The sequence below is a fragment of the Zonotrichia albicollis genome, chromosome 2 (assembly GCF_047830755.1).
Source record: "Zonotrichia albicollis isolate bZonAlb1 chromosome 2, bZonAlb1.hap1, whole genome shotgun sequence".
Lineage (NCBI taxonomy): Eukaryota > Metazoa > Chordata > Aves > Passeriformes > Passerellidae > Zonotrichia > Zonotrichia albicollis.
In genome coordinates this window covers 34,911,269-34,937,175 of record NC_133820.1, presented here as the reverse complement: position 1 = coordinate 34,937,175, position 25,907 = coordinate 34,911,269, and the positions used below count along the sequence as shown (strand labels likewise).

The 25,907-nt window shown below is 39.5% G+C and overlaps 1 protein-coding gene across 5 annotated transcripts; it reads left to right on the top strand.

The window, feature by feature from the left end:
- The first annotated feature begins 1,255 nt into the window (after positions 1–1,255).
- LOC102067431 (cell surface glycoprotein CD200 receptor 1-A) lies at positions 1,256–19,415 on the top strand. Of its 5 annotated transcripts, none has more exons than XM_074534724.1 (6): positions 1,256–1,797; positions 13,043–13,159; positions 13,729–14,073; positions 14,861–14,966; positions 15,913–15,964; positions 17,333–19,415. In XM_074534724.1, exons 1-6 carry the CDS (start codon positions 1,710–1,712, stop codon positions 17,453–17,455), a joined length of 831 nt encoding a protein of 276 aa, XP_074390825.1. In that variant the 5' UTR covers positions 1,256–1,709; the 3' UTR covers positions 17,456–19,415. The 5 variants fall into 5 exon arrangements, with proteins under 5 accessions (XP_074390825.1, XP_074390824.1, XP_074390826.1 ...); XM_074534723.1 differs by having other exon boundaries at positions 13,040–13,159; XM_074534722.1 differs by having other exon boundaries at positions 1,262–1,797; positions 12,845–13,159.
- The last annotated feature ends 6,492 nt before the right edge of the window (positions 19,416–25,907 follow it).

Sequence of the window (25,907 nt, the reverse complement as noted above, 5' to 3'; positions counted from 1 at the left end):
CACAGGATTTTGCAGCTCTTAATTTACCCTGTAGAGAACTAACATAGTGTACACACATGCTTTACCTAAATCCTTCTCATCTACACAAAACTCCTGTCTGTCCTATTTGTGTTCCCACACTGCTCAGCATCTTCCCCATGGCACCAACATTATGCTGCTTTATGCATCCCATCTTTTTACTCTCACCACACTCACAGTCTGGCTCCTCTCTTCTCCATGAAGCATCTCCATTTTTGCTGGTGCAAAAGTTAGAGCACTTGGTGAAAAAAAATGTGAAAGGAAGGAACCTTATTAAACGTTGAAAACAAATCTCTCTGCACAAAGAGTGCTGCATTTCTTTACAGCTTCTAGTACCCATCAAATTTCACCAGATGTCACCTGGTGAAATTTCAGCATACAAACTTCTCCATTGCTGCTCAATGGATAGCCCATCCTCTGGGATAAAGCATTTAAGCAGTGAGAGGCAATGGCCAAGCAGCTTCACCTGGCAAAAGGAGTGAGAATGTGTGAAGGAAACAGCCCTGCAGACACCGAGGTCAGAAAAGGAGGGGCAGGAGGTGTCCCGGGTGCTGGAGCAGCAATTCCCCTGCAGTCGCTGGCGCAGAGATCTACCTGCAGCCCATGGAGCAGCCCCACACTAGAGCAGGTGGATGTCTCAGAGGACATGTGACTCAGAGGCTGTGACCCCATGGGAAGCCTGCACTAGATTAAGGGCGCATAATAGTGAATTGTTTTTTGTGTTTGTTTTCCAGACAAAAATGTAATTTCAGCTGTGCCAAAAAAAAAAAAATTGCTCAATATTTCAGCTTTTTTACAAATTTCTGCCCCCTTCAAATTAGATCAGTTTCTAAACAAAACCATCATTTAAATGTGAAGTGTCAGTGTTTCATTTTGGAAATATTTACTGCTTCCTTGTTTCAAACCTCCAGAATGAGACATTCTGCAATTTTCTGGAAAACTATCCCATATTCACAATTTTTTTCAGATTCTGCAAAAAATGAGTTTTGGATTTGTAATATTTTAGCTGGCAAGGGTGGAGATGCAGTAAGCGTACACTTACAACTTATTTAGGAGTTCACAAGGTCTGAAACTTTAAAGTTCACATGAGGCTGTGTATATATATGGAAAGTGTAGAATTCCATGTGCTAAGTGGGTACTTGAGAGAGAAATAATTGAAAATGTCACAATAGAGAAGATTTTAAGACTGCTTTTGTTTTTTTGAGGAAGACGTGGAAGAATTTTCTTGGAGGTTGTGACAAAGATGTGATAAACAACTAGCAGAAGTAAAAGCAGTGAGAAACATGAAGTCTCTCTCTAGTTTCCCAAGACTAAGATTTCCTTTTTGATATTAAACTCAGCATTGAATAATCTCCTCTGGTTTTACTCTCTGAACTCTGCTGCAGCGTTTATCTTCACTTATCAGCCTCCTGAGAAGAGCCAATGAACAGAAGGCAGAATTGCTCAGCCTGTTTCCTCAGTGTTTGCCTGGGTTCTCAGCACAGGAAGCTCTGAAAAGTCAGAAGGAGGAACCTCTCCAGCTTTGAGGAGCCAGTCAGCCCAGAGCATGCACAGCTAAAGGAGAGGCATGGGAAAGGGGAAGAGGAAACGCTGACACTGGCTGCTGAGGATGTATTGGCAGGCAAGAAATGCTGCCCTGACCACAGTTAAGTTGGTGGAGGGATGGATGGAGTGAGGGAGCTGCCTGAGCCATGAAAGCAGGAACCAACATGAAGATTGCTGGGAAGACCGTGTATGTTTTTGTGCTGCTCACCATCATCATGGTCATGAGATTAGCAGGTGAGTCTAACTGGACCAATTGGCCATTGGGATGTAAGAATGGGAAATGTGCAAAGCTCCTTTCTTTATAAAAGCTATAAATAGTTACACATCTTTAATTAAGTGCTAAAAATTGTAATGCACAGTTAAGATAGGCTTTCCCAATACCTACTCCTGCTCATCTTTTCTTAGTGGTCACAAGGCTGCCAGGTATTTCCCCTGTGACTTCTATGTAGGCAACTATGTAGTGACCCTTAGCTGGGAGCATACAATTTGTCACAAATAGCCTTTTTACTAAGACCTCCAAATCACATCATCTGAGAAAATGAGTCTTTCAACACCCTAAAAATATGCCTGGGAAAGTGTTTGGGAACTTGAAGCTTTTGGACATGGAGTTTCTGCTGAAGAGAGGCTGCAGGCACTTTGAAATAGGGCAGGGATCTCTTGGACCTTTCAGAGAAGTGGAAAGTCTGATGTGCTGGTGGAGGGGAGGAGCTTCTGGAATTTCATTCTAAGGTGCATGCCAGTATCAAGATGGGAAAGGCTTTTGTACTAAGGGCATTGACAGTCCAAATTTTCTGTCTTTCAGTGTATTTACTTCATTTTAATACAGTTTAACTACAGCAGTTAATGTTTCCCACATACTGCTCATTTGCATTTTCAGAGCTTATGTTTTTCCAGACACCATAAAGCAATCCAGGGATTTGATGATGGGGCTAAGGATTTCAGGAACAGTTCCAGAAACTTAAACTGTTTCTGTACAGGAGGAGGAAGACAGATATGCCTGTGAGATCCAAATTCAACTTTGGACATCTCTGTATAATATGTAACATGCATGTGTCCATTCCTATTTTGAACAGATAGAACTAAACTACATGGACATTGGTCAGTAAATAAAAATATCTTCTTTGTGGTATTTTAAAGCTAAAAAGATGCAGTCATTGTTGGCAGTGGTGGAACACCCATCTATAATGTCTGGTGTGATGAGGAGGGGCTCTAAATAGTTACCCCAGTGCTACCCACTGGAAAAAATTTAAATACTTCATGAACATTATTAACATTATTTGGATCATTAACCTCCCAACAGGCACTCTGGTGGTAAAAGATCTGTCCCTATTCTCTAGGTTAGAACTATCTCAAAAGAATACTGAGGAACCTGCTCAAGTTCATGCAGATCAATTATGGCAGCGTCGAAGACAATCTACATTTTTGAAGACAGTTACTCAAAAAGTAAAGGAGTGTGAATACATCACAGAATATTGAAGAAAAAGTGGGGAGACAAATAGAAATCCTACCGGCAAAAATTATTTTTAAAAATTCACTTTGCTGGAAATATTTTTTAAAAATCCAATGCCAAAAAGTGGAGAGTTTTCGCGCGAAGATGTTTGGATTTTAACTTATTGGTGTCTTAGTTAACCAATTATATTGCCCTTCAAAGAATATAAAAATGATGTTCCATTGAAATCTAATTTCCCACCTGAAACCTCTTTCCTCAAACTGTTCCCAATAAAAAGCAGCCTGTATTTGATGGGAAGTTTTTAGCTAGCACTGCTCCTTAACTTGTTTCCTTCAGTATGAGGGTGGCTTTTCCGGGTAAGATTTAGCAGCAAGGGTTTTTTTCCTTCAGAGATCACAGGCTAAATGTGTCAAGCTGATCTAATGTGCATTTTCTGTCCAGATAATTTTAGTCTTCAGTGTTGCATGAAGCTCAGAAGGAACTGTCCCCCCTTCTGAAGACTAGAGCAAGCTACTCTGAAAGAAATGAAGTCATGGAAAATTTGTTGTATGTAACCAGACTTTATCTCCATTAACATTTTCCTTAACATTTCCTCAGCATGTTGTTTTGGGTGATTGCGTTAGTTTTTACCACAGAAGATGGAGCAGCTCAGACAAAAGGATGAGGTTGCTTCCTAATTGTCATACCTAGATCTGCCCTCAGGTAGAGTTGGATAATGAACTGCTGAAGTTGTTGGGGCATATCTATACTAAAAATCATTTTGTGATGATCTTCAGTAGCAGCAGTGAAAAAAATTCAACATTAAAATATGTTTGGTAATGCTCTGAAGGTTTCTCTAGTTAGCTAAGCACACGCAACACCTCAAGTGGCTGTGTATACTCCAAGGGAGAGTGGTAAGGACAGGCAAGGTCTTCCATGAGAAGTCTATGCAATAAATCTCTTTTTTTTTTTTTCAAATAACATTTGCAGCATTTGACTGGGTACGTACTGCCTCTGTAGTTTATCCTGTGACAATGGATATGTGCAAGAGCTTCACAGGAAGTTGCTGATATCCATTATCAGTAAAGAGATGTAATTCCCTATGGTTGTTCAGTTTTATCAAAGTGAAAAACTGAAGTCAGTGACATTGTGCTGGAATAATAGACTATGAGGTGAATGAAAGTAAATTTACAGAGCAACCTAGCTACAGTTCAAGTTTGCCTGCATATTTAACTTCCTTGAATGCTACTGCTTTCATTTTGTTTCTTTCCTTAATAAAACCAGTACATTCTTTTTCACTAGTGTACCAGCATTTTATTGCCTTTTGACTATCTCTGCCCTAGTATGTTTCACTGCATCTGTCTCTGTTGACTTCTAGTTTATGACGGAATCTTGCTCCAGATAGAAAAAATCATAGCCAAAAAAATCTGTTATGGTAAACTTACATTTGTCTCCATTTCACTATTTCCTTGCTGCTCCTTTGGGACAGTGTGCTGGAATTATTCTGACTTCTTTTACTCTAAAAGCATCTGAACGCAAGCAGACTGTTTTTCTCATCCAAATTCTTTAGAAAGAATTCTGTACCATTAAATAAAGCAAAAATTTTCATAGAACACATCTAAACTGCCATAGTCCAATCTTCGAAACACATCCTTATGATACCAACGTTTTATTTTGCTGTGGTCCAAACACAGAGTGTGTTTTTGCCTCAACTTGTGTGCTGTCAAAACCATGGAAAGAAGGAAGTTCAGTCTTCTAAACTGACCACATACTTCATTACTTACAAAGCAAGCAGATTTTCTTTAACTGTGAATGCACTTCTAGAGGTAGGTGCTACTTAAAACTCACAGCTGATATATTTTGTAGTTAGAGGTGCAATCATTCTTAAGAAAAAAAGCATAGAGGATTTTCTTATGCTGCCTTGTCTTGGTGTTGAGTAAGACAGTGCTGGGATGAAAACTGCAATACTAAAGGTAAGCACTAAACAAGGTATGACTGTGATTTTAACCATATAAAAGTGAGGTCAGAAGTATGTTTTCATAGTATTTTGTTATCTGCTCTCTGCAAAGTATGAAAAAGAAGGCACACAACCTACAGTTTGCAGAAAATTATCTATTTTTGTTTAGAATAGTAGGAAAATGCTGCTTAAGCCTAAGTGAAGAGTACTTGGTTTATTTTTGTTCTCATGTGGCCGAGAGTAAAAGGCCAAGTTCAGCACATAGAACAAAATATAAAACAATCTGTATCTGTTTCTATACTGAGAACTGGAATCACTTTGTCACACGTGGTGTCACAGTGCTACTCTGAAAGCAATGCTACCCAAGGCACTTTGACATCAGGTGCAAATCCCTTTTGCCCTCATCCATTCCAGCTCACATTCTGCAAGAAGAAAGATTTACTTACTTTGCACAGTTCAGAAGTAGCAAAGTTCAAAGTTTACTGCCAGACTGATATACTGTGTGACAGCTTATTAAGCTCAGTGATGATTTATTATCAGCTGAGGATGTAACAGTGTTTGTTCTCTTCATTTAAGAAGTGTAGCTATCCTTTTTTTTTTCCCCGCAGTCATATTATATTGAGACATAACCTATTTACATGGGCATAAATCACTGAATTGCTGGATCAAATTGCAGGCATTTTATTAGAAAACACTTTTCGCACACAATTTGAGCACCAAAACAAGTACCCATTTTATTGAAAAGCTGGTTTAAATACTGATTAAGGCATGGTTCTGTAGTCGACTTTCCAGTCAAAATTTGTTGGATTACCTATTTTTTATTATTACGACATTTTTAGCGGCTGAATTTCAGCACATATCTAACATTCTACTTATCAAGGTCAACTGATTTTTCTTGTGTGACAGATCAACTATTTATACTAATAACACTGTGTTCTTCCTGCTTTCAACAAATTTCCTCGCATGCTGCTGATAGAGCCAATGCCTCTGTAAAAACTTAAGTAAAAACTTAAATGGAATTTCGGCAAAAATCAGCTGCTGAGAAACATTATCAGCAAGCTATCTTAAAACTGGCACCACCATTTAATTACCTTTTCTTTCTCTCCTTAACCCAGTTCTTTATCCATCCCTTGGACAGTTGTAGTCCCTGTAGTTGTCTTTTATTCTTTCAGCTTAATTTTTTTTCAAGGGGACACTATATCAAACACATCTCTACCTAAGTGAGCTTTAGCATCTTTTCATTGCCTTCAAAATTAGCTGTCTTGAAAGACTGCTTGAAAAGATACTAGAGAAAGCGTAAGAGAATTGAAAGATCATAGAAAAATTACACACTAGGAACTGGCAACTGGGATATTCCACCTTGAGAGGGAGCACTGAAACCTTGAGATCACTATTGACTGCTATCAGCGTCCTCAGCCCTCTGCAACATATAAAGTCATGTTGAAGTTTGCAATCTTAAAAAATCCAGCCATTCTAGGAGCACTTCATATTGTAAAACCAATGACAAAGAGTGTGAGATTACTATCTCAGCTTGCATGAAACAGCAAGAAAAAGTGATAATACTTAATATTTTTCTTGTTGGCAAGAAAAGTACTGCAAGTGGCATGGTAGTTGTGACAGAAAATAAATGTGTTAAAAGAAGAACAAAATAACTTTTTTGAGTATGAGGAAAAAAGGAATTTTGAAGATAAAGGAAATTCCTAACTAGAATGAAATGAAAATAAGACATCTTTTCAAGGAATAATGATAACTATGGGTAAAAGAGCATGAGCGTGAAACTAGCAATAAAGGTACAACTCTTTTAATGTTTCCTTTTAAAGATACATCAGTGCTCAAAAAGCTCTGATCTAGGTTTTAAGAAACAGACTTATGAACTTAGGTCAGCTATTTGATGTGTTTCTATAATGAAATTTAAAGTAGTCTAACTACTTGCTTCTCACCTGAAACACAGGAGAGGTTTTTGGCCCACACTCCATCCTGTGCTGTTGTGGCTGTGTTTTCAAAGTCACAAAGCTACACTCTATAAGAATCTGTCAGTACATCAGCAATTCCTACCCTAGTGCAAAGCACTTCTCTTTATCTTTCATTTCATTCCAGACAAGCCTTGCTGGGTGTCACAGGGACTCTGTGGCAGTAGAAGGGGAAAATAGATGCAGAACACAGACTTGTATCTGAACTCTTCCAAGCGTCCAGTGCTGCCTTTTTTCTTACAACCTGCTGTGACTCATATACTACATTCATTCCAAGATACAGTTAGTCATTGGCTGTGGTACGATCATTGTTTCAGTTCATTGTATCTCTAAGTTTAATACCTACAGAGGGTGTAGGGGGATGATGCATCATAATGCTCTGGTAAATTATTACTGTAAGAAATAAAGAATCAAGAGGATGTCTGAGAAATATGTCTGAGAAAGTAGTCTCTTTAAAATGCAAAAAACTCTAACAGTTAAATTTTGCAAGAGACTGTCATGGAAATTGGGGCAATAAAAATTTCTACTGTGGTTTAAAACCTGCTATGAAGACTAACAGAGGCTGGAAATCTTTCGTGTTTGAAAGTAGCACTTTCAACCTGCATAGCTGTCTCTGATTTTGCATTGATTCCCCTCAGAAGTTTAGTGGCTTTACAATCAAATGTTCCTGTTTTTAAAACCTTTGTCTTTTAGTGTGAGAAAGTCTCTGAGAAATAGGAGAAATGACAAAATAAGTGATACTGAAAAGAAGCTGGTGCAACTAGTTATTCATGAGAGCTTTCAAACACACTGCAAAAACCACACTGAAAAAAACAGAGCAAATTTTTTCCCCCAGTCTTTTCAAATTATAGTAACCTTACAATGACAACAATAACCAGCACATTTTTGAAACACAAATGTGAACTCCTCAACCAAGTTTATTTTTTCCATAAAAGTGGAATCTGTCAGTGCATTGGAACGTGCACTCAGTGCACTGCAATACAGCTTGAGATCCTTCTTAGACATGGCTTGAAGTCTTCTGCAAGTCAAGGAGAGACAATGAGATGGCATAATTAGATTTCAGAGGCTGCAGTCAAACTGGAGAACCTCAGTCTAAAGGCCTGCTACTATCAGATGAGTCTCCAAGGTGAAACCTGATCACAATGGATTTGCATTCACAACCAAAATAAAATGGCTCAGTCTGGTGCTGTACAGACTCCCAGAACCTGACTCCTCTGTTTTCCACATCAGTGTGATGGACAGCACATACTTCTGGTTTCCTGAGCTTTGCTCTTTCTGGCTAACAGAAAAAACAATTGCTGTTTTCCAGTCAACTCAATTGTGAAGAACATAACTGAAAATGAGATGTTATTTACAATAAATATGCAATCCTTTATTTCATATCTCTTGTGTGCAACGAAAAAACAGTGCTGACATTTAATTACCGTCCCATAGTTAGCACTGCACCAAGATGAGCTTGATAGGTCAGACCTTCAAATCTCTTGTTCTCTGCAGGCCCACAGAAGTTGAGGCCTTGCTGCACTAATTATCCCCTTTTTCAGCCACAGCAAGCTGTCAGTTTAGTTCAGCTGTAAGATGAGATTTCACCTCAACAGCTGTAGCTGTGCAAAATGCTGGTCTGAGCCTTTGAGCAGACAAATGCTGATGTGGATGCCATAAATCTGCCTTAATGCATTGGTCACAAACCAATTGGTTATCACAGAGGAAACAGCAGCAAATTACTTTTAGCCACCTTGCAGCATGAAAAGACCATTCCAGAAGACAGTGGTGTGGTGAGAGGTCTGAATTAAAATACTTGCAGCACTGAACATTTTCTCTTAACAGAAATGGAATACTGTGCTGGTTTTTAGCAGGGAGAGAACTCATTTTCTTCATAGTGGTTTCTATGGAGCTGGTTTTGTGCTGGAAACTGTGTTGACATTACAGAGATGTTTTGAGCAGTCCTTAGACAGAGCCAAGGCCTTTTCTGATTCTCACACCACCACTGAGTGGACTGTGGTCCAAAAGAGCTGGGAGGGAACACAGCCAGGACAGCTGACCCCAGCTGGCCATAGGGATATTCCAGACCATGTGGCATCATGCTCAGCATATAAAACTGGGGGAAGAACAAAGAAGGGATGCTTGGAGCTATGATGTTTGTCTTCCCAAGTCACCATTATGCATGATACAGTCCTGCTTTCCTGTAAATGGCTGAACACCTACCTGTCCTTGAGATGTCTTTTTTTCTCGTGTGCGTAGCTTTTGCTTTGCCTATTAACCTCTGAGTTTTCTCACCTTTCTGATTCTCTCCCCATCCCACTGTAGTGGGAGTCTACGAGAGTGAGCTTGTGGCTGTGTGGGGCTTTGTTGCCAGCTGGGATTAAACCACAAAAAACACTTCTGTTTGTTTAGTTCTCCTGTAGAGTAGACATACACCGTCTAGGTTTAGTGAAATTCCCAGAGGAAAGGGGAGATTGCAGCTTCCCTCAGAGCTCCTGAGTACATATCCAAGAGCACAGGCTGGGGCAGGCAGCATAAGGAGGACAAAGAAAGCAGATCAGGAGACCTTGGCAAAGGGCTTGATTGTAGCAGGCCCACAAGAAGTCATGGAAGTCCTTTTCACTGTGAGGGAAAAGGAGCCCAGGTGTGATCTTGTAAAAAATGTACAACCTGACAAGTCAGCAAAAAGGTGTGGAGTAGAAAAGAGGGCTGAGAGAAAGAACCTGTTCTTTAGGGGCAGAGGGATCAGAGGAGATTTATTTTCATGCCTTTACTTTCATAAGTAAAGCCAGCAATTCTGTGTCCCCTGTAGACCTGTCACTTTATGATCTATTGATTTATATTCTAATAAAATATACTTTTAGATACTTAATGGCTTTTGGTATGCTGATAAGAAAGAGAAAGCAGAATATGTCCAACTTCAGTCCAATGTGAGGTCAAAGTGGAGCAAATGCTAAGGCTCACCAGGAAGGATGGGATAGGGATGGGAATAACTTCTATTTAAGGAACTGCCTTTGTGCTTGAGGATTCTATAGCTATTTACACATTAACTTCCGAGAATATCCATTTTGGATTGCTTCTGAATAAAGCTAATTCTGTGGTAAGATCTAGCAAATTTTGACATTTCCTGGGATAATATTTTAGTTTGAAATAGAAGGTTCATCAGAAACTTCCATGGAAATAGATGACATTATTCTTCATGGTTTGGAAGCTTCCCATCAAGTATTACCCAGGTCCAGTCCTATTTTGCTTGTGAGTCACTTCAAAGTCACTTCAGAAACACAAATTAACTGAACCATTAAGGATTTTTGGCAGACACATTCTTTTGTAAAAGAAATCAAAAGATCATGTTTCTAGAAGCATGTACCCAAAAAAAAGCAAATCAAGGAAGAAAATTCACAATTAATATTTACACTAGTGCTACTTACTTGCACTCTAGCAATAAAAGAGGGCAATAAAGTGAAAGCAGTTTAACCTTTTATATTATAAGACCTCTTTGAAGAAGTATGAAGCTGTGTGGCTAGGATAAGCAAGATGAGTTTTTAGTAATTGATGTGTCATCTGGGGAAATTCTTGTCATACTTAAAGTCTTCCAAATCAATAACAAGATACAGGGAATTTCATAAGCCTTCTACAAATTTTCTGTAAACCTAAAATTGTATTTAAATTGATTCAGCAGATTCTAAGCTTTCTGATGTGGTTTCTTATTTGAAGTGAATGGTACCTGATTCATTCAGAGGAGAATATGACAAAAGGGATAGCAAAAAGCACCACTTTCACTGCCTCTTTCTTTACAGCCTTGAAGCTTGAAAACCCATTGTGTTGGGGAACTTTTACATTGCAATGAGCTGCTTAGGAGATGCTGAGTTGAAAGACAAGTAAATTTCTGCTGCTTTAATATGTAAATGGAAGTCTACCCAGTTCAATATGCACAACACTGTCATTCTTGCTCAACATTTGCAAACATTATCAAAAAAAAAAACCCCAGCTCCAACACAGGGGCTGTTTGGGTGCTCAGGTTTGCTTAGTCATTTTCAGATGAGGTCAGCCATATTCTGCATGACTTGGAGCTCTGAGGCTTTCAGCAACGTTAAAGCGGGAGAGGAAACACTTTGCTGACCAACTCTCAGAGGCACTCCTTGAACTCATCCAGAAACTATCATGGGACAAAAGACTTCTTTCAGTTCTGCTCCTGGTAAAATCATCCGAGTTTAAAACACACACCTCACGTTTTCTTGGAATGCCATTTAGGAGAAAAATACTTGTCATTTAAAAACACCTCCAGAGTAGTAATGTGTCACAGAGCATTCTTAACAGCTGAAGTGTCTTCATCCAAAGGATACTTAATGCTCAAAATGAAAAGGCAAAAGCATTTGAAGGAATATGTAAGTTGAAATGCAGTTAAGTGTGCTCATTTTGCAAGTCAGAAATAATTTCCCCAGAAAACAGTCAAATAAAACTAAAAGTAGTTGATCTGGAATGGTTCATTCGCCTAGATTCAAGAAGATAATGAGATTTCAGACAATATTAATAAGGTAAAATCAACAGTAGTTTTCTCAAAGAGGCCAATAGTAATGATTTGACTAATTACTTAAAGTTGTTGCTCATTAAGACCACTTCCTATAGCATTGTGAATGTTTAAGAACTGGGCTTCACAGCGTGCTGGACTAATAGCAGAAATATAATTCTGAATCTGGGTAAGTAGTAGCAAAACCCAACAAAGTCAGATCTTGTACCACGGAGGAGGACTGAAAGGGTTTCATTAATTCATGCAAAAACTGAATCTTATAATTCTTTGCATGTTCCAGATGTACTTTCAATTGCTGCTTTAGTGTGTTTGCTGGTAAGCTTTGGGGAGGGGGTTAATATTTTTGGAATAATGTGGGAAAAAAATTATTTGTCAGTACCAATCAGATTGGTTAACTTGAGCTGTCTGTCCAGATTAATACAGGTTTTGAAAGTAGTGCTCTGGTTTTCTCCTCACACATGGCTTTCAGACTAAAGCCATTACTCAGCCAAAGCAAAGAGCAACTCATTTTCCACCACTGACACAGAGAACTGAGAGATCAGTGGTTTACTGTCCCAAAGTTTAAGGGCCACCAACTAAAATAGAAAATAAGTGATAAAGAGAGGTTTGTTTGGACTACAGCTATGGGTATTATTCCTATAAACCCAAAAATTGTGAAGTATCGTTCACAAACATTGTGAAATCTAGGGATTGCTTGCTTTTAACTTCAGCAGAAGCCAGAGGACACAAAAGTCCCATTTCCTCAGCTACTCTTCACACTGGATTACAACCTACTCTCAGACTCTTTTTTTCTCTCAGTCTCACAAGCACCTCACAAAAGAGGCTGCCTGTGTACATGTAGGCAACACTAATGCACATATAAGAAAACCCTGAGCCATGAGGCAAAATTCTTCCCTCCCACACAAAGCTCCACCAGTGTTATGTGCACCTGTGTACTGCCTGAAAGGTGTAGACAAGGCCAAATCCCACTGTATGGGATTTCATATGAATGCAGAAGTAAAAGTTGTTTGTTTTGTTGGCAGCAACAGTTAGAGAGAAAAGCCACTGTCATGTGGCCGGATGCAACAGTCACATTCCTGTATTTCAGGCCCCGTGAGCAGCCCACTGGAGGATTTGCTCACACAAGCACAGCCTTTGGATGCGGAACCGCTGAAGACAATGGGCAGGAGTAGGGTCCTGCTCCAGTATCCAGTCTTATCCACTAAGATGATCCTCAGTGGGAAATTTATACTGCAGGGGTTGGCTGTGACAGGCCACTGGATCCATAATCCACAGCTGCAGGAAGAGATGACAGACAACGTGCAGATGAGCACAGCCATGGTCTCACACTTGTTTGTAGCACTGCAGACATTTCCCTGTGAAGTCCAGATCACAACTCCTGGGCTCCCTCTCACACATTCTCTTTTTTTTCTCCTCAGGACACAACTCCTCATCCTTAGTGATGACTGTAGGTAACAGCTCAGTTCTCAACTGCTCTTTCAAAGGAAATATAACTCTGCTTAAATGGACAATAACCCCCAAGGCCGGAGGCCTGTGCACCTTGGTATACAGGGCTGATACGAAAAAGACACACAGAACAACGTGCAGTGACAACATAAACTTGATATTCACAGCAGATCTGCCTCCTGCCCTTGAGATACGGCAAGTGGGACTAGCCCAGGAGGGAAATTACAGCTGTGATGTGGCATCAGCAGAAGGGAATTTCCACAAAAGGTACCACCTGACCGTGCAGGGTAAGAAATGTGCAAAAGTGGAGCTGGTTTTTTTTAGACTAATGAAGGTAGGGTAAGATTAGATATTAGGAACATTTTTAGTATTGTGAGGATAGTGCTACTTGGAACACTGATTGTCCAGAGAAGCTGTCGACATCCCAGTGTCAAAGGCCAGGCTGAGTGAGACTTGAAGCAACCCATTCCTGTGGAAGGTGTCCCTTTGCATGGCAAGGTGGTTGGAACTAGAGCATCTTCAAAGTTCTTCCAACCTAAGCCATTCTGTGATTCTTGCTGGGAAAAATCATGCATTTCATTGGGAGTATCTCTGTGTCTCTTTTCTCCTTATTTCCCATCACTCTTCTCCCTTCTGCTGCTCCCTTTTTCCACTGTCTAGCTAGAAATGACAGGCGTGAAGGAATTTCCCATGTACACACAGAGGATATGAATGGCTCAGCTGGATGGGGGAGAGTTGGGCAAAAGGGAAAAGAGAGCTGTTCTTCATCTTGTGTGTTTTGGGCCTATGTTGTGATTGGGATGGGATGAGATGGGATGACCGCCCAGCCTCATTCTCCTCTTTTCACTGGGTTCAGTTCAGGTTCATTTTGGGCAGAGGACAAGAGCAGCCCAGCCCGGCTGTGCCAAACTAACTGCATGCCTGTCCCCTTGCTGGTGCTTTGCAGCGCCCCCGAGGCTGAGCCTGTCCTGTGACGAGCAGGGCAGCCCCGTGTGCGAGGCAGCGGCGGGGAAGCCGCCGGCTCAGCTCTCCTGGGCCCCAGAGGGCAGCTCCACTGCAGAGGAGAGGTGCCACGACAACGGGACAGTGACTGTTCTCAGCAAGTTCACAGCATGTAGCACCAGAGTCACCAATGTGACCACCTGCATGGTGTCCCACCCAGCTGGGAACCAGAGCCAGTCCATAGCCTGCTGTCCCTCAGGTGAGCTTCCCTTTGTATGCTCCGTGTTCAAACCCCTGTCCAGCTTTCTCAGTTCTTGTTCTTTCTAGGAAGGAAAATCTCTAAAATATACAGAAATCTTCAGTGAAGTCCTATAGAGACAAGAGTATCATCCCTGACTGCCTTTGTCCAGAAACATCACTGGCTTCTTTGTGTTGCAGACATTATTTCATAATGCTTTCTTTCCTAAGAGGGATATATAAAAGTATGGTAGTATTCTTGTGGTAGTGGAAATGCTTATGGAAAAAGGGAGAAAGCAGTCATTAACTTTGTATTCAAATAATCACCTGGAATGAGAATATTAGGATTATTTTTTTTTGGATGCAAACTTTAATATCATGGTAAGAGAGACAGAGAGCCAAGTCTCAAGTGCCTGGCAGAAAAAATTACATTCCTTCATTCCAAATTGTGAATGTCTGATAACATATGACCCTTGGGTTCTGGTTTTTTGTTTTCTTGTTGCTTTTGAGAATATTTATGGCTACTGAGAAATGATGAGTCCTTGAGAGGAACTCAGATGTGGCTTAGTGAAAATATATTATGAGTGGCCATTGTGACATTAGTGGAATCTAGTTTTGCCTGTGACAGAGACTCCATTTGTACCTCTCAGCAAAGTTTCATTACTATGTTCCTTTCTGCTGAAGGACATTCTATTTGTTTTACAAGCATGCTGAAAATGCATGTAGGTTCTAAAGCAACTTTAATCTTCTACTGAAGTAATACAGAAACTGTGAAGAAGATATAACTGAGACTGTCTCTTTATATTTAGAGAAAATTGTCACCAATGTTTTCCTGTATGCCTGCATCATTACTTGTGTTCTGATCATTATCACCTTGCTGGCTGTCATTTACTATTTCAAGCTCCATGGTAATAGGTATGTACTTATGCTAAGGTGCTAAGGAAAAATTGTCTAGTGCTAGAAGAAATTTTAAAGTACTCTTTGTGTCTTGAAATCATATGATTCTGTCAGTCTGTGCTGCTGTGATTAACCAATTAACTACATCAAATATTGAAGACACTGTGCACTGTGCATTGCACACATCTTCACAGAATAATGCCCTGAGTAAAATATAAATGGGAAGAAGTTGGGCAAGGACCCTGATTGCATTGCCTCCTAAAGGGGAACACTTCTTTCTGATAGGAATCTGTGAGAGTAAATCTTCTTCAGATACTGTCACTGTCTGCCAGTATATTTCTTGGTTAGATCAGGGCACTGGTTCTGCTGCCTAATAGGTTCCACTAAATGCCAGAGGACTGAACAATGCCAGCCTGCCATATGAACAGAAGGGACAGCAGATCTATCTTTATTTACTAAAAAATTCCTTGAGTGAAGCTGGGCTCTGGTCCCTTTAGGATTTCCTATGGAAAGGAAAAAAAAAAACCCGAAGGAAAAAAAAAAAAGTAGTTCTGATGAATACCTACAGAAATAATTTGTGGAGTGGAAGGATGAATTAGCACCTGTACTGAAAACCTCAGCTAGGTTCCTCATTTGCCTGTTACAAACTGTTTTTCTCTCAGCCCTCTTTCCTCATAGGTAAAGAATTAGTTCAATAACATTTCACTAACTACAAAATGTATATCCTTACAGAGGACTTTGATTCTAATCTGCTTCCAATTTATGTATAAGCACCCACAAACATAAGAAAAGACTTCTTAAGAAAGGTAGGGTGCTATAATTTCAGGATCAAATGTCAAGGCGAGAGAGACATGAGAAGGTTTTACTCTTGAAGACAAGAAAAATAAATGTTTCATAAGCTTTTGATCAAAGAAACCAGGCTGTGATCCAGTTAAACATATTTTAATACTTTTCTTTTTCACAGACCATGCCACAAAACCAAACCTCCTGAAATTGCTCCTGTACATTCCCAACAGGTAAGGAGAATTATGCAAATTAGACCATCACCAAATCATGGTGATTCTGGTAGCCCTGGAAACATGATCAGTGAAAGGAAAACATTAGAATTTTACTCTCAGCTTTCAGCAAGTACTAGGGTGTCTGATATATTTACTCTTAGCTTTTTATAGGACAAAATGAAGTTATTGTCTTCACCATAATTTTGACTTGGAGCAAACACTAGAGGTGTGTTTCAAAAGCAAACACTCAGCTCAAGCCATCCTTTAACAAGGAGACAGTCCCCCCATATTTCCCTTGTCATATCACATACCCTGACCACAACTGCTCTCCAAATAATAGTCAGGAAAGGAGAAAATAGCATAGGTTGGGTGATATAAAGAGAACTGTTAGTGAACAAGAAGATTAAGCAACAAGATTAACAGACACCAAAATCAAAAGAATATCCCTTTTGGTGTCCAGAATGATAATTGTGTGAATTTTGAAGGCCACTCTTTATCTTGCATGGTCAATCCACAATTAAAGCAAAAATCATACTCAAGAACATGGAAGGAGAGCTGAGCTGCAAACTGGGAGATATTTTTGGATATCCTATGTTGTTAGAAGCTTCCTGTGTAACTGAGCAATTCACTTGTAAGCTGTCTCTGTTGTCTGCTGCCAAATCCAAATAACAGCATCTCTACACAGACACGTTATTATATTAATTTAATATATTATATTATATTATATTATATTATATTATATTATATTATATTATATTATATTATATTATATTATATTATATTATATTAATTATATTGCATCTGTGCACCTACAGTATACACTAGACTCAAATTCTGCCATCAACTTAAAAAGATGCTTCAGTTCCTAAAGAGACTTAGTCAATTCTAGTTATTAGTATTCCTGCTGTTCTGCTGCCCCCTCTCCCAGTTGCTGCTGACAGACACAGTTGCATTAATGTAAAATAATGGTTTAAGTACCAGCGTTCTTGCTGTCATGTCGTGGGACTTTCATTGGCATGTCTGTAGACTGAAATGCAGACTGATTAGGAATGAATCAAGGTCAAGACTATAGCCTATCATTTGCTCTTTCTAGAGAATCAGACCCTAATAAAATTTTTTTTCAGGCCAAAAAAGGGGAGTAGAAGGGAAGATAAAGCAGACAAGTGAAACAATACCTCAGCTTCACACTCCAAATCTCTGATAGAAACAGCAATCCACATTCCTTGGTAGAAAAAGAAATGGAGGGGTTTTTTCCTATAACTGAAGAGGAGTAAATATGAGAGCACTCTTTCCCAGTTATTTTCTTCAGTCCAGATGAAAGATTTGCAGAGCCTTGCCAAGCTAAATTCCTCCTTGTATTCACAGTTTTTGGTTTTGTTTTGCTAGGATGACACAATGGAAGTAGAACCTTATACTACTTATGTGCAGAAGGAAAATGTAATTTACAACTCAGTGTCTGATCTGACAGTGGGGCAGGATCTTCCTCAAGACTCGTGTCCAGGAACATGAATGATTCAACAACATCAGAAAAGGAAAGAGATTCTTTATGGAAGACTGGTTATAGAAAGAAACCTGGAGAATTTCTTCAGATTTTGGGCCAGCACAGATCACTAAGTCTGTTCAAACACTTCTGCTTGCTGATGAGTCCATAATTCTTTTTTTCTCCCTGTGTTACTTTCTTCCTTGGGAAAATGTGTTATTTCTTGGGAATATATGACTGACCACACACCATAGTTTTTTCTGGAAAAGAAGTTGTGACCAGTCTTCCCTTTGCTGTTGTTGCCTGGGGATCCTAGTTCTGTCAGTCACTTGTAGTTGTTACTTTGATGCACTTGACACTATGATGTACACATTTGGGAGACCAGAGGAGTGTTCTGTCTGAACTCAAACACTCTTCCACCAACAGCCACTTTTTTCTAATACATATGTTAATAACACATGACCTGTTGACCTACTGATCATCACTGAATACCTCAAATAACAGAAAATAATGGTAGGGAAGACAGTTCTGAAAATGGAAATAAGGGATAAATTTAGAAGGTCATCCACTAAGAAGGAGACTGCACTAGCATGACTAATTCGCTTGTTAGGTTCATATCCAGTATTTCATGCCATTATGGAGTGTCATCCAGAAGAATCTGGACAAGGTTGATAAGTAGGCCAATGGGAATCTCATGAGGTTTAACAAGACCCAGTGCAAGGTGCTGCACCTAGGCTGGGACAACCCCTGGTATCAGCACTGACTGGGGCATGAACAGATTGAGAGCAGCCCTGCTGAGAAGGACTTGGGGTGGCCATGACCCAGCAAAGTGCACTTGCATCCCAGGAAACCAAACATGTCCTGGGCAGCATGGCCAGCAGGGGAAGGAAGGGATTCTGCTCCTCTCCTCTGCTCTTATGAGACCCCACCTGCGGTGCGGCATCAGCTCTGGGGTCCCCTGCACAAGCAGGACATGGACTGCTGGAGCAGATCCAAAAGAGGCCATCAAGATGATTAGAGGGATGGAACACCTCTCCTGTGTTTCCTCCTCTCTCAGTGAGGAAAGGCTGAGAGAGTTGGGATTGTTCAGCCTGGAAAAGAGAAGGCTTTGGGGTGACCGAATTGTGGCCTCCCAGCACCAGAAGAGAATCTGCAAGAAAGACAGAAATGAACTTTTACAAGAGCATGAAGTGACAGGGTAGTGGGGAATGGATTCAGAATGAAAGAGAGTAGGTTTAGATAAAATATTAGGAGGAAATTCTTTTCTTTGAGGGTGGTGAGACATTGGAGTAGGTTGACAGAGAACCTGTGGATGCCCCACCCATTGAAGTGTTCAAGAACAGGTTGGATGGAGCTCTGAGCAACACAGTCTAGTGAAAGGTGACCCTGCCAGTGCCAGGGGGGTGCACCTTGATGTTTTTTAGGGTCTCTTCCAACCCAAACCACTCTATGACTTTGTGATTTCCACTAAATATGTTAATTCTGTGTTTCAGATCACTAGTATGATTATTTTTCTATAAGATTCCATAAAGATATGGCATTCCTCTCTTTCTTAAGAGTATAAGCATTAAAATACTGTAAAATAACCAAAACCAAAGTAAATATTTCACAAAACAAAACAAATACATGTATATCTTCTCTAAAGGTGCAACAATGTACAAAAAAGATAAAATGCTTTCTAGTTGTAGTAATATTTATTTTTATTACCAAAACTGAAGTTTCATTTCATGTGTATGTCTAGATATTTTACTGATATTCTTTTCAATGTACTTTCAAGTTCACTTTTTTGTATGCAAATTAGCTTATGTAACTTATTGTGTCTCATTTGGAGGTTACTTATTCTCACCTTCACAAAATATTCCTTGGAAATAAGTAAAATAAATTGTCCCCTATATAGTAGCAGTTGTCAAATTTTTTTGATTGATGCCTTTCTAGTAAAAGTATGAACTGATTTTACAGAAAGAATAAAGAAACATGTTTATAAGCCTCTGTTGACTACCTCTTATTTCAGTATTTTAAAAGACTGGGTACTGAGGCTGATTGCATCATCAGAAGAACTGGATTTTTCCTTTAGATTTAGAAATATCTTTTGACACACATTGTTAGAGCTTTCTTTTGAGCTAAGCTTCCAAGGACTATGACACAGTGCTTGGAAAACAGACTTCTAAGCTAATTGCAGTTCCTAAATGTATTACTCATGTAAACTGATACAGTTGGTTACTTACTCTCCCTCTAGCAGCTATCAAACAGCCACTCTTGCAAGGTGCTTTTTTGCAAGCAAGTATTGCTTTTCTCCATTTTTGCATGTCATTTTAGAGTGGAAGGGATCAAAGCTGAGTATCAAGCAGCTACAAGCAACTTTTAAAGGAACTTCGGTTTCCAGCGACTGACCAAGGAAGAGAGCCAGTCAACACAGGCATAATCCTCTGAAATTCCTCACTTAAAATAGGTGTTATACTTACCATGATCTGTTTTTCCCACTCAAAACCAGAGTGACATCACTTCTTAAGATGGTGGACTGTGGACTGGAAAGTGTTTTACATTGTTCAGTGTTCATAAATGGGGTTCATCAGCTCTTGAAGGTAGATTGTTGCCAGTTTACAAGCAATATATATTCACTGAAATGTATTACCTGCTAACCTGCTGTCTCGCTGTAGGGTTTTATCATCCTTCACAGGCCTATTACACTGGACTAAATCATATAAGTTCCACACCTGGACATTGCTAAGTTGCTAATTGGTTGATTATTTTCTTTGTCCTTTACTTTGTTTCACATTCAGACCTGCTATGGGCAGAAAACCAGAATTTTAGATTGTGAAAAATAAGATTGAGTTAAGAGTCTTATGGATACACACATGCACAGGTATGCTCTTGGTCCCCAGCAGCACGGAATTCTAAAGCAGAGTCTCTTTGTGCACTCCTCTCTCTCCCTCAGGTGCTTGCTGCTCCTCTGAGCACCATGCTGCTCTTGTGGTGCAAACATCCTCCACACAAAAGTGCTGTCTTGGCTGACTCTTAGCAGCCAGGCCAGCCTGCCCTCTGAACCCCCCAGGATGTTGCAAAGTCACAGGAAGAAAGTCAGCAGCTTTTCAGCTCATCCCGTACAGAACAGTTTTGGCTTTCACCACATTTACCAATGCTCTATCTCATGCTGCAACTTTTAATTTTGGCAAATTTGCATCTTGCACTTTGACTGCTGTATTTTATCTTCACAGGCATCTTTCAGTCTCCTGACAGGTTCTAACTGCCACTCCTGCTCTAGACAAGCAGTTAATACTCACAGTTATCTTATGACTGTAGACAGCACCCAGCTCTCACGCACAGCACGGCAGCACTTTCTCTGAGTGAGTAGCTGCTCACCTGTTCTTTAGGATGACAGTGGAATGCTAAAAAATGTATGCACCACGAATCCTGAGGCTGAACATAGCTTCCATTTCTGGGTGTCTCTAACTGGAAATTGTTTCACGGGAACAAGGTCAAGCCCTTCAACACTGTAATAAAACCACATAAGATTTGGTTACATTGCAAATATCAGCGGAAAGGTAATTATATCCTCACTTACCTGCTTCAAACAGCTGTCTTAATAACAGAGTCCAGTCAAATGGGTGTTTCAGACATTACCCAGTCCCTGAATCCCAACAACTTGCAGGCTATGTTCTCCTGCCAGCATCGCTCACTCATATTTGATGGTTTACTACTTACAGCCTAGTTTGTAACCCTGCTGTCCATTGCAACCCTTTGGTTCAGTGTGAGACTGCTGAAGTTCTGCTCAGCTTACTTTCAGTTTTGAATTAAAATAACCTGAGGGTCTTCTATGTTTATCCTTTAGGCTACAGAAATTTAAGTTTTCCTGTTAGAGCTGGGTGATTTTTACATGAACATTCTCCCTCTAGATGTAGCAGGCGTTTCTTCATACAAATCCAAAGAATAAGTGTACTTACACAAATCTTGAGAATGAGTGTATTGGCAAGGGAATTCTAAATAATTTTATTAAAAACCCCCAATTTATTAAAATGAAGTTTAAAAAATCTAAAATCTCTAGCAGAATAAAAACTGATTCAAATTTATTTGGTAGGGAAATAAAACTGTACAGTGCATTTAGTCATAACTAGAAAGAAAGATAAAAAAATACAGTTGCACAGCAGTTATGCAGTCAGATCAAAACCTATTCACAGAAAATACTAAGCAAAAAATATTCACTACTAAATATATTTCATAACGAATATATAGGAAAGGCTTCCATATCCTAACTTTTTCTCCCTTGCATTCACCATTGAGAAATATTTTCTCTCTGATGGACTAAAGATGACAGCTATTTTTGACCATGTGTTAAGTTTAAAAAGAATCTACCTCAGTGGTTGTTTTCGGTCAGGAAACTGCATAAACATCAAGAAGGATGTTTTTATTCAATATCTTTGTTAAACCTCTTCAATGACATCTGCTCAATAGCAATTACATTCTTGAGTGTGTGGGTATGCTGAAATTATTTTTAACTACATAAAGACTGTCTTGTAATTTCCCTGTTATCCCCATCATCTGCGTCTGTCAGCGTTGCCCTTCAATATATGCTTAAAACTTTAAGTATTATAAGGCAGATGAAATCTTGAAGTTCTGAGTTTGCAAAGCACCTTGAATAAAGGGATCCTAATCCAAAACTAGGGATCCACCACCTTTTGAAAATACAAATTATAAACAGAATCTGGAAACCAAACTGGACAGGAAGCTAGTTTGCTAAGTATTATGATTTATACCAGTATAGCCAGTTCACTCCAGAAGATACTGTTTGCATAAAAGCTTCCTTACTCATCACTACAGATTAATTTCTCTTTCATTAAAAAAAATCTGAGAATCACAGCTGCTTTGAGTATCACAGGTACTACCTGCAAGTGCTAATGCTATGGAGTAACATTCCAGCCTGAGTCACCAAACTCATAACACTGCATTTTGCTCTGCCAATTTTCCTTTTTTGTAAGAGCACATTCTTATTATACCATGTACCAATCCTGCTGTTCTTCACATTTATTCACTGAACTCCAGTAGTTATTATGCAGGTGTCAGCATTACCTTTACCAATCATCAGCAGCAAAACACTGGTACACAAAGAAGCTCAAAGTGAGGAGATGCACACAGTCAGCTTTAGTCTGACAGCATTAACATGCTTGTTGCAGAGTAGTTGAGACTGACCTGTAAAATGACTGTAGCAGGATGACCATTGAGAGGTTATTTTGATGGCCTATTTTAGCTTCAGTTATCTTGATCTTCAGCCTCCCACAGCTTTTCAGTAAAGCAGAAAGTGAGATGTCACTGTGGCAAGTTGCGGGAGAAAGAGGAAAAAAGGACTTCACAACTTAGCTGCACCAAGTTTTAAATTTGTTTATGAAAGATTCTGAGTCTTTTAACCTCAAAGCCTTTCAGACACTTTTTTTTTTCCTTGCTCAGTATTTTCAAGTATGCTTCAGTATATTTCATCCTGGGTATAAGAAATATTCTGGCTATATCCAAATGAAAACAGTAATTCAGGAACAGATTATGACCACTAGATGACAGTTTTACCTCATCCTATGAAAAACTGCCACAGAAAAGCATTAGTTCTTATTAGATTTGGGATAGTAACTAATTTGCTTACATTTCCTACATAGAGCTTAATTTGTGGCAGAATGTTCTCACAAAAAGAAAAAAAAAAGTCATTTTCTTGCACATAAGAACATTGAGAAGTAAGGCAATTCAAAGAAAAAACAAGAGAAATAACATACTGTACACCAAGAAACTAATTCAGAAATCATTGGAAATTTCTCCATGGTAAACACAACACTCAAATGCTCAGTGGTAAGTAGGTTCTGAGGGTATGGAGAAAAAAATAGGGAAAAATCATTGGGATCTCAAGGGCTGGCATTGCAAAAGGCAAATGAGGGAGTGATTAATGAGACCTCAAAGACTGCAGATATCAACAGGAGTTCCTTTCCATTTTCAGTGCTCCAGCTTTGCAGTGGAAAGGCTCATTCTTCTCCTCTTTATTTTATTTTTGACTTTTCCTCTGCACCTTATGGCTCTTTCACGGTGACAACCAGGGACCAAATACTATTAAAAGTTTTCATCCCATCACAGTCACACACCTTAATTCCCTTCACATTTCTAGTGAGTGACCACTTCACATCCTCAGTTCAACCCACCCCTCTCAGCACTCAGACCTCTCAGTACTGAAGTGCTGATAAAAATGTTGGATGCTGCCAACAAGAGGCTCCTGTATCACCACATTCCAGACACACTGTGGATGCCTGATGACATGCACACTGAGCTATATAATATGAAAAGCTGTTTTTCCAAATAGAAAGCAAACAGATGTCTGGGCATGGACTTGTGTGATCCATCATGCTCCTTGGCATGCTGTTTCAGCAAAGGGAAGTGGGTGAGTGTGAGGTCCCAGCAAAGAACAGGGACATCTGGGTTAGCTAGTCCTGTTAAAAGGTGGGACCAGCATAGTCTGCAGGAGAAACTTAGGGGAGGTGGTTTATAGATGAATGACTGTAGTACCATGCTTTTTAGAAGTGCTTACTACTGGCTGGGTGCAATGCAGCTGCCTCTTTCCAGCTCCAGAACCTCTGTTTGAGGAAAGCAAATCAGCACATTACAAATGTGCTATCAAGGTGAAATCTGATTGAGAGAATACCCAAACCAAGATGCTGCTGTCAATGCAGGAACTGCTACTGCCACAGCAGAACAGCATGGGAGGTGGCAAAAAAGTGATTCCTTAAAAAACATAATTTCCTTTACTTTGTTAATCCAATAAGGCTCATGTAAGTAGACAGTCATGGCTCTTTGGGTTTAGTATCAGTATTTCAGGAGCAGTCCAGAATAATGTAGAAAATGAATAATATTGCCTTGCCTGTCATTAAATACTTTCGAGCCAAAGATCTTGCGGCACTTCACCATTACTTCTAAATGTAACTTTATTAATCTGCTTTGAATTATCATCAGTATGTTAAAATTAAAACCAAAACATCATCATTATTTTCAATAGACAAGAATATAAAGGGAAATAAGGATTCAGTGATTTGCACGCCACCACCAAGAACCACATTTTGCCTACTGTAAAGTCAGGACAGGTCTACCACAAGAGTAAACAAAAATAAAAAATAATAATTAGCATGCTCTAATCTTCCTTAAAAAAAAACAACTTTATATTAAATACTTTATATGTAATACTTTAATAATCAAAAGCCAATTTCTTCACATGTAAAAGCCTTGTTTTTCCCTCAGGTAGAAGGGTAATGACACAGATCTATTTTGTCAAGTGCATTGTCTTCCACTTATGACAGATACTGTGTAAAAACTAAGTGTTACTTTTATTATCAAAGCACAGCAACCTCTGAGCCTAAACAAAGAAAGCTGAGAAAACTACAAATTAAGAGTCCCAGAATAGAAAGTGAAAATTGTACTGTCAAACTGAAACTGGCAAATCAAGTTTAGATGGCCAAGCTGTCCTTCAGTCCCTAACATTTGCATCATGTCACAGTGTGTATAATATCCCCGCAGAGAGTAATCATGAGCCTTTAATGGAGAGAGTCTTAATGTATTTTGGTATTTGCTTTAAGATGTCTTAGCAGCAAATAACTCAGTGTCTATTGTCTGTTTGTTGGGCAATGCTTTCCACAGGACACTGCTTTTGTTTGCGTGTTTGTTTTCCCAGGGTCTCCTCTCTTGAGGCTGACCAGTGCCCAGCAGTGGTTTGGCTGCACAAGCTGAAAAGCTCCTCCCTGGAGGGGAAAGGTTACACAAAACTCAGCTGCTAACACTCCCAAGGCTCCAAACCTACAAACACTGCCACGTGTATGTGGGGGTGGGAGTGTGGATTTCAAAAGAATTAGGAAAAAACCCTGCAAAACCAATGTACAGTATTGAGACTTTGGTTGTTCATCATCTGCTTTCACTTACTATTTCAGACCCTAGCCAAAAGTAAATAATTATTTTTTTCCTTTTTCTATCTGTAAGCATACAATAGGACACAGAACATCACTTAGATGGCCACATGACAGTGAAAGAGAGATTTAGGGAACTAAAATACAGTAGGACAACCTTGAAGAATTTTAGGTATTATTCCAGGTAGATATATGCTGTCCTTGGTTTACTCTTCACACACCATCAGAAGAAGGAAAATTGTTTCTAGAAGTGAAAATGTTACTTTTGGGGGAGTAAAGAGGAGAGAAAGTTAGTAAAAATTTCCATAGTGGTTTTTCAGCTTATAGCCAGATTCCATGAAGCTTATTCATCCCATAAAGGGGGCAAATTTCAAGTCACATACCAGTCCAACAGATGATCACTTAAATACTTTTATTGAAGGAGGATTGTATTTCCCATGCCCTGGCTAAAGATTAAAAGAAAACTATTAGGCCTGGAAGTGGACACCAAAATTTTTTTGGTGCCAGCTCTTTTTTCAGACTTTCCTCCAAAGCATACTTAATTTGGCAGCCTACGGAGGGCTGT

Bases quoted from the DNA above. Each gene is read 5' to 3' on its own strand.
- LOC102067431 (XM_074534722.1), top strand. From the start codon at position 1,710: ATGAAAGCAGGAACCAACATGAAGATTGCTGGGAAGACCGTGTATGTT. The intron at 14,967-15,912 runs GTATGTACTTAT...TCTTTTTCACAG, and splicing joins TTCAAGCTCCATGGTAATAG to ACCATGCCACAAAACCAAAC. The intron at 15,965-17,332 runs GTAAGGAGAATT...TTGTTTTGCTAG, and splicing joins CTCCTGTACATTCCCAACAG to GATGACACAATGGAAGTAGA.